This window comes from Malania oleifera, chromosome 9 (genome assembly GCF_029873635.1).
Source record: "Malania oleifera isolate guangnan ecotype guangnan chromosome 9, ASM2987363v1, whole genome shotgun sequence".
Taxonomy (NCBI): domain Eukaryota; kingdom Viridiplantae; phylum Streptophyta; class Magnoliopsida; order Santalales; family Ximeniaceae; genus Malania; species Malania oleifera.
Genome location: NC_080425.1, coordinates 51,303,009 through 51,315,464, shown reverse-complemented (window position 1 = coordinate 51,315,464; position 12,456 = coordinate 51,303,009). Strand labels below are relative to the sequence as shown.

Below are 12,456 nucleotides of genomic sequence, written 5' to 3'. Positions count from 1 at the left end.
CCCTGGTTATTTCCTCTCCCCTCCCTTCCCCTTTTCTAATTTCTCCAAGGCTGCAGAACATTGACGTTGCCCCTGCATCATTTGGTATCAAAGCCCAACTTCGATCTCCATTCTTCTATTTCAATCCCACCATCGTCCCCTTCTCCTCTCGTCTGTTCTGATCTCCTGTTCTGTCCCTAATCCTTCGCTGCCCAGTAGCCTTCTGCCCTCTTGCTTCTTCTCTGTTTCTCTTCTCCTTCTCTTCTTCTTCTCCTCTTTAATTCTCTATCATAACTCTCTCAACTCTCATTTCTGAATTCTATGGCTGTCTCTTGGCAGTTTCTGTCCAGCAACTTCTCCAACCTCTCATCTTGTTCCTTTTTTTCCTTCAGTTTCTTAACGCTCTCTCTCTCTCTCTCTCTCTCTCTCTGAATTTCAGTTAAAAAAAAAAAAAACGAAAAGTTGTTCTGCAGTTTCTGAATTTTTCAGAAATTCCAGTTGCATCCCCAAATCTTGAATAACTCTTTCCAGCGACCATCCTGCAACACCACCCACACTACCAAAAACAGAACCCCCCAAAACGCTTCCCCTCAAAATTTCATCACCGTCCAACCACCAGAGGATTCCCACTCGCTGGCCAAAATTTCTCCAGCCATCGGCACTTTGAAAACCCTGATCTCCTATGTTTTTCTCATCACACCACCACCACCAATAAACTCCTCATCCCCTGATCTCCCCTCGACCAAAGTTTCATCGCCGGAGGTGCCTCACCGGTGGCACATGCACCCCATGCGCTGGCAACCTGCAACTGGGACACTTCCACAGTTTTCTGCAATTTCCAGTCTCGAGAAAAATTGCTTCAGCCACGAGATTTTGGATTTTCTCCATGATATTTTGACTTGCATGGAGATATTTTGTTGTGGACACAATATAATGCCAGCAACCACGATAATTTTGGCACAAAACCTTGAAATTGCTGCTGCCAGCATCAAAAGTCAGGTTTCCTTTTTGTTTTTTGCTGCATTTGTGAGTTTTCTAGTGAATATGTTTCATTTCTGCATGATAATCCAAATTAAAGGTGACTTTGAAGATTGTTCTTGAATAATTGAAAGTGAAGTTGTGATTTGCTTCATATGATTGCATCATGTCAACCAATGTTGAGTTGTCTGCAAAGGTGGAGTCGTTATCTGGTAGGGTATAAAATATGGAAGTGCAACACATGCTTTGGAGACTATTACTGGTGAGTTGAATAGGCTAACAAAGAAGTTGAAGCCTTAGGTGAAAGGCCGATGGAATTTCCTACCAAACAAGATGGTGCAATAGCTGCTGTCCCTCGTGCTTTTGAGTTGTGTGAAGGTCAAAATAATCATTTGAGTAAGGGAATTAAACTAGATGTCTCAGATTTTAATGGTGATGGTTCTTCTGATGAATTTGATGAGTGGATGTATTCTTTGGAGTACTATTTCCAATGGCATGGCATGAATGAGGCTAGAAAGTTGTGCTTTGTTTAATCAAAATTGAAGGGAACTGCTCATATTTGGTGGATTAAACAAAGGGAGATCTTTAGAAGAAAGAGATTCGGTGAGATTACAATGTTGGATGAGATGAAGCAAGCCATGCAGGAACAATTTGTGCCTCCCAATTATCGGCAGCATGTTCATTTTCATCTATTTGATTTATGGAGTACACTAGTAGATTCTATCATTTGGCAACTTGTGCCGTATAGAATGGAAGGGGGGGCGTTTTGAGAGCATTGTACAGAAAAGGGTTGAAGCCAGCTATTGCCTCCAAACTTGCTGCATGTCATCTCATTACAGCACAGGTTGCCACTCAGATTGACGAAGACATGCAATGCAATCCTCCTAGAGCTACATCAGCCCTTTCATTTGAGAAGAGTACTAGTGGAGTTGTACGAGAGAAGAAAGTTGAGCAATTGGGTAAAACTATTTAGACTAATACCTCTTGGAAGACTCCTGAACATTCCGAAACAACTTTTAAGAGCCAACCATCACGCAAATAAATGCCATGGTTTTGGACATCAAACTGCACAATCCCCTAACCCATTCATGGCTGTTGCACAAAAAGAGGAAGAAGAAGATGATGATATTCAACTAGTTGAAGCTGAAACAAAAATTCCAAAGTGACTAGATTATGATGGCAATTTAAGAACTTGTTTAGTGCTTCGACTATGCTTTCTTCCACAAGGTTAAAGAGACAGAGGATTGGAGGTGGACCATCTTTCAAACTCAAGTGATACGCCAAAAACAAATTTGTACATTGGTTATTGATCCTGTTAGTTGCACAAATGTAGTCTCTAAAGAAGTTGTGAAGAAGTTAAATTTTGAAGTTGTGCCTCATCCCAAATCGTACAAAATTGCTTGGATGATTAATACAAACTTGAAGGTCCATGATCGCTGCTTACTTGCGTTCAAGACTGGTTATAGAGACGGTACAATGTGATATCCTTCCTCTCAAAATTTGTCATACCCTCTTGGGCCGACCATGGTTATTTGAAAGGAAGGTGAAGCATGATGGATATAAGAATTCTTATTCCCTCTCCATTGACAACAAGAAAGTATGAGTTGATGCCATCACGAATTCTTCCACTCACCAAGTTGAAGCATACTGCTGGTTCATTTCTTATGAAATGAGATGACTCTAGTCATGGTGATAAACTCCTTGGTACTTTCCCCAACTTGATGGAGTCAAGTTATTTTTGGATACAGGGAATTGATGTAGGATGAGAAGCGGCTATTTGGATGGATCATTTTGACCCAACTAGGAGGCCTATGTGAAAGAATGGGGTGAATGGTATAATGGGTCTGAAATTGAAATGTGCTTAGTTGGCTAGTTGTTTAAGTATGTGTGTTTGTAGTTTGCTTGTACTAGGATTATTTATGTTGGGGGCTTCTTTGTAGTAATTTTGTATTCAAGGGGTATGTTTGTAACGCAATGTAATGGGGTTTATGTGTAATTTCATGTGTTTGGAGGCTTTCTTATAGATAGTATGTGAAAGTCATGATGTAGGCTGTTATTGATGAATTTGAATTGAAGTGAAAGTGAGTTTCCCCTTGGTATCTCCTCTCTCCTCCCTTCCCTTCCTTCTTTTCTTCTAATTTGTCCATGGCTGCAGAACCTTGATGCTGCCCCTGCCTCACTTCCACATTCTTTTTTTGATCAGCGAATAGATAATTCATTATAGGGCATATCCATCATTTTACAAAACAGTGCCAAAAGAAAAATCACCCGGGACAGTGTCAAAAAAGTCAAGAATTGTGAAGTGGCTATCATATACAAGCCACTATACGAACTAGTAAGAGTGGCAATCCATTTGTCTTTATTATATTCAACAGTGTAGCTGATCCTTTGAAAGCTCTTCTATTTCTTCTGACCCCACATATTCCAGTAATTGGTAGGGGGAATAACTGTCAATACCTTCCTTAAGTTCTTACTTGAACTAATGATTTTCCACCCCATATTACATCCGCTCTTGTCATAAAGTAACCCCTGCTGCCTGATCAGAGCCATGGGCAACAAAACAATCTCTGCATCTTCCTTTCACAAAAAGCTTCTGTTCACAAGAAGCAGTGCTCTTTTATGCAGGTTTGTAATTGTGCAAATCTTCCCTAGAGCTGCTGTCAGCCCAAGAATAGCAACCTATTTTGGGGAGCAGGTGTCTTCCACATAGGTTTGTAGGGGAACTTGCTACTGGCCACTGCAGCGGAATCAAGTTTCCTATAGTAGGAGCTAAGTGTAAAACCCCTACTTTTGTCGGAGGGTCTGCTTTGGTTCATTTGGGGCATTTTGAAAAGGAACTTGCAGGCTACTAAGCAAATTCACAAAGTTTTCAGTTTCCCAATCATGGGGATTCCTGACTAGGAGGATCTCCTAGATAATCCAAATAGGCTGAAAGCTGTACGAGACTACTAATTAGAGTGTCTTTCTCGCAAGCCAAGCTGAAATAGTTGGAAACCTTGTACTAAGAGGATAGGCGCTGCACCAAATGCCAAAAGAATATTTCCTCATTCCCCATGTCAAAAATTTGATAAAAGAGAAGAAGTATTGTTGACCTTTCTCTAACTTCTTTGGAAGTCCATCTGTTGTGATCATGACCATGCTTTGAAACAATGATCTTTCTTCAAAAAAGATCTTCATTTATGAAACTCCATAGCCATTTCCCAAGGAGGCTTTGTTGAAAGTAGGCAGGGACTTTTGCTCTAAGCCTTTGTTTGAATAGGTTGCTAAATACCCCCCAATATGACAATATGATATCTTAATCCTCTCCCATGTTCCCCTGAAGGAGTTTTTTATGAATTTCTTACAATCTCTTAGTAACTTAGGAATCGGATAAAGGGGCATATAATGGACTAGGAGGGTTGAAAAAGTATTGATGAGGATATCACTTCCTCCTTTTGATAAACATATTATATGCTTTCTCCATTCTTTGAGAAAACGTTTAACCATAGCTCTTTTTAATTTGTCATTAAAGTCCTTGTCATTCCAAGATGTCAATTTCATCAACATAATGTCTTCAAATAACCCTTGCTGGTACGAGCCTTCTGTAACGACCCAAAAAAAAAATAATAATAATAATTAAAAATTTTTTTTAAAAAAATTAATTAAAAAAATTTTATTATTCTTAATTTAATTAATTATGTGACGCCCCGAAACCCGCCAAGTGGGGCCCGGGTGCCACGTGTTCCAATCACCTGCATCTGATTCATAATTAACATGCACACAGCGAAATATAAATAAATAACCTCAAATAAATACTAGAGTTCTATATAACAACCCAAAAACGAACACTACAACATGCAGATATTCGTATCTACAACGAGTATTTAAAACATAACCCAATACAAATATATCTGTATATATATATACCAGTATCTCACAATACCCCAAAAAGAAACCACAAAAAACAACTCCAGCCTAGGCCTTCAAACCCGGTCTCCAGAAGAACCTGAAAAATTGTTAAACCACTAGGGTGAGACACTTCTCAGTAAGGGTGGAATAAATTAAAATAGTGTGTGACAAATGAGTTTTAATATTTACATATCAAAATAAACTGCTTCTCACATAATATCAATAACAACTGAGAAAATATACCATTAATAACATTCCCGACATCTAATGTCATACATACATCCAATATGCACAAGTACATAATTTTTATGTAGACGAAAGTCCCCAAGGATAGGGAAGATTACCCGCCCATACAAGTAGCTTCCCTATGCTCTGGTACTAAAAACTACCTACCAGAGCACTTACCTTACTCAGTAAGCCCTCAGGTGAAGAATTATCTCGCCGCCAGTATACACATCTTTATTATTTTAAAGGCGAAAGTTTCCGAGGATCGGGATGTCTTCCCGCCCATACAAGTAGCATCCCTTTGCATTGGTGCCAAGAAACTACCTAGCAGAGCACTCGCCTTTCTCAGCAAGCCCCCGGTGGTATATTTACCTCGCCGCATGCACACACATGCATTCACAATATGCTATACCATTATTTTTATGTTATAATTAAATTCACATGCGCACAACACATCCACACAGGAATCATGCATCTCATATTTCATTTTCCAATGTCCTCAGTATGTGGCCCACACAGAGCAACTACGTACATGTCAGTACATGGCCCACACAGGCACCTACGTACTTCTTATCTACACATGGCTCACACAGGCACCACTACCCACACAGGGTATATAACTTGGCCCACATAGGCGCTATTATCCACACAGGATATAACGTGGCCCACACAGGCACCACTCCAGCTTCCGCAACACGTGGCCCACACAGGCACCACTATTCACCAGTATCCAATCCCCATGACCTACCCATCATACATCAGTAGAACAAGCTCCTCGACCTGCCAATGTCCTACCCCATATAAATAACAATATAACAAGCTCCTCGACCTGCCAACGTCATATCATGATTTATATCTAGGCAATATAACAACCTCCTTATGTCAACGTTATATTGAGATGCATACGAATAACCAAACCAGTTAGTTCACATAGACGCATCAATATATTTCCACATAGGAATCCAACAGATCAATTCATTTCCCACACAGTATCCAACGGAGCAATACATTTCCACATAGGAGTCAAACATAACAATTTATTCATCATGTCATAATCATTCCAAACATCCCCACATGCAAACCCAAATGTCACAGCAATTTATATTCAATTTATTAGGAAAAATTATTCTCATGTCACGCGAATTTAATATCATACGCAATTATCCCAAATATAAACTTTAACCACAATCGTCATTTTCCAATACTCAAACTATTCCAAAAAAAATCATATAGATAAATAATAAATTTCATATGCTCGTAAATAACCGGTTCACCTTAATAAAATACTGATATAATTCTATTCCCTTTTACTTGATTCCCTGAACCACGCCTGCAGGGCTCCTAAGATTATATCCGTAGCGCTCACCCGAACCCTGATTCAATCAAATCAATCCCAATAAAATATTATTTTAACCTTTCCCTAATTTACAATAATTAAATAATAATTAATTTCTAAATAACCCATTTATCCTAGTTTTGGGGTTATTCCTACAATGATCCCACGAGAAATTTGCTCCGCTAGACTTGTAGAGAATCATCCCTAGATTCTCGTGGTGGTGTCCGATTGCCCATTTGGCTTAAAATTTAAGAAAAATTGAGACAAGAATGAGAATTTGGCTTACCCCAGAAGATATATCCACGTTACTCCTACGAAAAATCTACTTCGGTTGATATGTCGGTGGCGGAGAATGGAGTTCGGTGGTATTTTGGCATTTTCAATTGGGCGAAAATCCACCGCAAAATCGAAGAAAGAAGAGGAGTGGAGAACATGAGCTGAGAGAATTTTTTTTTTTTTTTTCTTTCTCTTCTTTCTTCCTTCTACCGCGTGAAGCTTCTTTTTTTTTTTTTTTATTCTTTCATTTACTGCTTTGTTCAAAACTTAACCATCAAGTTTCTTTTTTTTTTGCCTTCCTTTATCCGTACTTTACTTTTATATATACTTATATATATACTTTTATATATATCCTTATATGTATTTAAATATACATATATATATATATATATATATACCCAAATTCCTCAAATTTCTTAATTTAATTAATTTTCTTAATATTAATTAATTAATTAATAATAATAATTTTTTTTTAATTAATTTTTTTAATTATTATTATTATTATTATTATTATTATTATTATTATTTTTTGGGTCGATACATTCTCTGAGTCAGATACTCATCTATTCACTGAGAATTCCAGCCTTCCGAGATCTCTATCTATTTCCTTCTTCTTGACGCTGCCTGTGGTTTTTTAGGCTTCTCTCCTCTCTCTCTCTCTCTCTCTCTCTTAAAATAGGATCATAGCCTTTTCTTTGAAGCCTTTGAGGGACACCCTGCAAGTCTTGGTAACCATCCTCGTCTTGCGGAGCAATCAGTGAGAGGCCTGCTCCTTGGAGCAGGAATTTTGTTAATATCCAGCCCTTTCAGCTCAAAACGGACCTCCTTGCCTGTTGTCTGAGGCTGAGATTAGTGCTAGGCAAGTATCTTCATATCAGGACCTTGAAGAGTCCATTGAATCCAGCAGGTTTGTCTTCTCTGGCAGTATAAACGGCTCCAGATTATGAGGGACTTCTGGTCTGAACATGATGGATTCCCAAGTAGAGTTAGGCACTGGGGGCCATATCTGCCTTTGGGCTCTCTCTGGCTGAGAAGGGGCCAAAGGAGTTTGGGTGTAAGGGAGTTCCATGAGGTACTGAGGGGGTGAAAAGGCCAAAACAATTCCCTGCAAAGCCCAATCATGATGTGCCCAAATTGAGGCCTGCCAGAGTTTGGCAAAGCAAGGCTTTTCAAAAATCAATTCATTTGGGGTGGAGGCCAGCTCTCTGCTGATGGCTGACCTATGCTTCACTATGTCCTCATTCATCTTCACTAAAGGCTTCTCTAGAAATCCCCACTGTTCAATATGAGGCTTCTGCGCAATGCTGAGTGTGATGCGAATAGAATGCGGCAGCGGTGAAAGAGCACACTGCCTCCTTGGGGTTCTTACTCTTTATCTCTTCATGCAATGGAAGGATCTTCACTGTGACAGTAGCAGGCGAGGTGACCTGAGATTTGTACTGTATAGCATGCTTATGAGCTTTTCTCTTGAGAATGGGAGCAATTCATTAGCCCATCTCTTCTGTGGTTGTAGATGTCTTACCCCAGCCTTTGGAGTCGAAGCCTTCTGGGAAATTAGTCCCTCAATCAACCAAGTTGATTCAACCTGTGTTAATCTCCGTGAGAGGTATGAACTGGCTGATCTGTCCTTTCTGAGTCAAACCATTAGGGTTTGCTCTCCTTTCCTCTTCCTTCTATTCCTAGAGGGAGGTTTATGGCTCTCTTTGAAATCATCCATGAGGTGGGAAACCAGTTCACCTCGTGCGCTTTAATCATCCCATGAAGATGGAAACCCTTTTGGCTCAATGGTATTGTGTGACTTGATGAGACCGTGTTGTCCATATGACTTCTTTTCCACGACCATTGACTGGCGATAGAAAAAAAAAAGAGGGCTGGGGTCGAGATGAGATGTCTTGACCATCCTCCATATGGTTGGAGAAAATGTGGCCTCAATTTTGAAATATTTGAGGGATGAAGAATTGAAGAATCTGGCAAGCTTGTAGATGAACAATACAATCCACGTGCTTAAAAAATAAATATGAATGCAAGAGGGTAGTCATTGAAGACAAATATATCAGGACTATTAAATTCCTAATGTGCTATCTTGCTTTTGTCTTTTGTCTGGATTTTAATAGAATGATCCTCCATGGATAGCATTCTTTTTGCTATTTCCATCTTCTCAGGTTCTTTTGCAAATTCTTTGGGCTTAGCTGGCAATTTGGCACCTCTATTGTTCTCTTAGACATTGTTGCTAATTCAACTGGCAAAAACTTGCATTTCAACTCTGGTTCACTCAACATTTCCGCAAACATCTCCTCTTTCTCTTCACAATAATTTCTTTCATTTTAACCTTTTCTTTCTTTATTAGGCTACCCAAATGAGCTATAGGTATGGCAAGGTTTAACTTGCTTCTTAGTTCTGTGATTGCCCGAGTAGTTTGCTATTTGCTGTTGGGAAATTGATCCAAGAGATTTTGCATGCGTTCACTTCAATGGACAGATTCCAATTGGTGCTCAATTTTCTGAGTGGTTTTCTTGAATCTTAAACTGTCCCGTCCATTATCTCCCTTGGTTCTTAACCTTTTCTTGTGAATCCTGCAATGGAAATGTTCCAATTGGTTTTTAATCACCATTTTTTTTCATTGGTTGGTGCTTTGGCAGGATAGAGAAGGCAGAGTTTTGTTCAGGCAATGTTAGGCCTGTTGGGCTTCAGGCGAGGGGGATGTTGGGGCTTGATGATTGAATACTGAGTGTGGGTTAACAACTGTTGGGGCTTCCACTTGGTGCTCAATGAGTAGCATGCTTGGTAAATGTGAAAGTAAAATAAGAGAACCCAATGAACTAAAATACGACTTTCATAGTATAGATCTCTAAAATCTACTATTTTTGAGACTTGTTTACTATACTGCTTGAAAACATCACAAGAATAGGAAAATTGTTAAATCAACATCTTTAAATTCAGTAATTAAATCCGAATGCCTTAATATTGCTCATACATGACATCTTGATGTTCTCCATCAAACATGATATGTTTCACCATCTTTTGCTGTCTGCTTGTTGACAAGTCAAAATCCCTGTTGTTATATTTCAACGTTAACTTTTCAGGAAATGGCAACAAGGATGGACTTTACTCTGTTCTTCTCAGAGACTACAATGCACATGGTGCTGCTGCTTGTATGAATCGTCTGGCAAAACTGAGGTAATGTCCTAGCACTAGTGTTTTGATCAGCTGTAAATTCTCTCTTCCCCTCTGTCTCTCTTTCTCTTCCCTCTCTCTCTCTCTCTACACACGTGTGCACGATGATTGCTCACTTCGTTTTGGCTTAGCACATTGGATTTGACCTTTGTAAATTAATCATTCGTTTATGTCTATTCATGAACATGTGCATATTTGTTTCTGTTGGTTGATATTTCATCTTCTTTGTTCATACAAATGTTGCAGTTTTGTCCGTCACGCCTGTAAAAAGTTTTTTTTTTTTCACTTTGTTGCAGTTCATCTATTCTCTCTCTCTCTCTCTGTTTTTTTTTTAAGTAGTTGGATAGGGGTCTGCATTACTTCTCCGGTGTCTACATTACCTTATATTTTTATATATTAATTCATTATAACAATGTGGATTGTCTGGATGACTACTGCATATTGTGCAATGATTCTAAGGGTAACCCCTGAACATTTTTAAAGTTGCTCATTCGCTAGTTTGCATAGTAGTTCTATTCCTGTTATGGCTTACCTTCTTTCTAGCTGCCTTTTCTTTGCTATTCTTATATCTACATGTAGATCATTATTATTTATTTTTCTATTTATTTGCTTAATTTTGTTTATTTACTTACTGTTGTATAATTGCATGTGGTTGCTTTAAGGCATATTATTGTGAAGATAACTTTTAGGCCTCATTTGGTTTTTGCGAATGAGAATGGGAATGTGCATTGCTGTTCTTGTTCACTCTGGTTTGTATGGCAATAAATCCCCATTATCCAGGAAAAACTTCATTCCCTTGAAGGTGAATGGTATTATCCTTGATCGTGGTCCATCCCTTAAAATCTCACTGCTGTGGCTGAAACCTCATTGATGACTCTTAGTGAATCTGGGACCTTGCAATTAAACAGTCTTTCCGAATCCAAGCATATATTGACCACTCTTGGCCACTCTGTGAACAGGCCAAACTCTACTAGTCTCATCCCCTTCCTTCCCACTCATGACAGCAACCCTAACATTAGCCATCCTTGCACCTATGCTGTCAGTCAGCATAGGTGTGAGACAGCAACTGTCCCACACCAATTGCCTGTCTGGGAAAGCCTCAATTCCACTGATGCATCGGCCATCATGTTTAAGCTCTTCTTTCAGCATCTCCCCACCACCTCATTCCACCATCCCAAAGATTCCAATATTGAACCCTTTTCTTCTAAACCCACTATCAACTGCAATCTCTCGGAAGAATAGAGGTGCTACATGAGTAGCATCAGATGTATTTTTGCGTGCTGTTCAAGAAGCCCTCAACTACCACTGATACAGAATGAGCCTTTTGCTGGTTTGGGTAATCCCAATTTCCACAACAAAATTCATACTTACCTCACCCATGGAGCAGTAGGCTCTGTTAAAGATTTGTAGAAACCAATATCTTGCTGCTGGTCTTTGGCAATTCGATATGCTCGACATCTTACCTCATGCTTGTTCAGCATAAGGCAGGTCAACAATAACTTTCAGTCACCAAATGCAGCATCTTATCTCGATTAACCTGCCCATAATCATGCAATTCAACAATCAGAAAGTCTATTAAAAACAGAAGGCATAGCTTGTTCCCTCAAATAAATATCCATGTTGTAGGAGAAATTGAGCGACCACCCTGTTGTTTGGTATGTCCCAGCTTCACATCTTTTTTCTAAGGTGTCTTTGAAAGAGAGGTCTTGCTTGCATTCTTATAACAGCAGGCTTGCACATTCCAAAATAAATTAAGAATGGATTTCTGGCTTCTCAGGCAGCATTGTAAATAACTGCATAGTCCTTGCTTGTTCAAATGAAATCTTTCATCCCCAAAAGCGAACGAGCATGTGGGCTCCCTTTAAATCAGTCTTATTTTTTTTTTGGTCGTAGCACCATCATCTTACCATTAAAACAGAAAGAAGAATACGTGTTTGCATCGCCATGACGAATGGTCTTTCAATCCTATTGCCATGGCTGACCAAGTTGGATGTGGCAAGCATCCATTGGGACTACAGCACACCAAATCAAATCTTTGAATGAATTGTAAATTGAATATCTTACCTAACTCTTGAAGAATTAAGTGCCTCCTTTCCTCTGCGAAACCACAGGATGCGATCAAGGTATTAAATTTTAATTTTGACAGAAGTTTCAAGGCTTCAAAAACATTTTTTAAATAAATTGATGGAAATTTCAATGTTAATGCTGTTTCTCATTTCAATTTTTATTTTTTTTTAAATGATGGAAATGTGCATGAAAGCGTGAAATTCTTTATGAAACTTTAGAAGCTGTTAGTAGACTTAATAATGTAGGATTTAAAACTAAAATATTTAAATAAAATGCACCTATGTTGTGTATAAGGTGCAATGACTATAACAAGAACCACAAACCAAACTTCAAGTCCCACTAGGTTGGGTTGGCTACATAAATCCTTTTATGCCAAGTTACACAACCATGGGCAATTTCCTCCAAGAGTTTAGGTTATTAAATCCTTCCTCTCTATCTCATTCAAAGTTATTGTAGCTCTATCCTTACCCATTCTACTAACCCTCACAATAACTAGCTCACTCCTCCTCACTGGTGCACTACTTAGTCTATGC

At 39.0% G+C, this 12,456-nt stretch overlaps 1 protein-coding gene across 1 annotated transcript in view; it reads left to right on the top strand.

Moving 5' to 3' along the window:
- The window catches only part of LOC131164778 (DNA-directed RNA polymerase III subunit 1), a 135,027-nt gene that overhangs the window by 81,944 nt on the left and 40,627 nt on the right, over positions 1-12,456 (top strand). Inside the window, exon 15 of the mRNA XM_058122217.1 lies at positions 9,766-9,859. Within this exon, the coding sequence (XP_057978200.1) occupies positions 9,766-9,859 (94 nt within the window). The remainder of the gene's footprint in view (positions 1-9,765; positions 9,860-12,456) is intronic.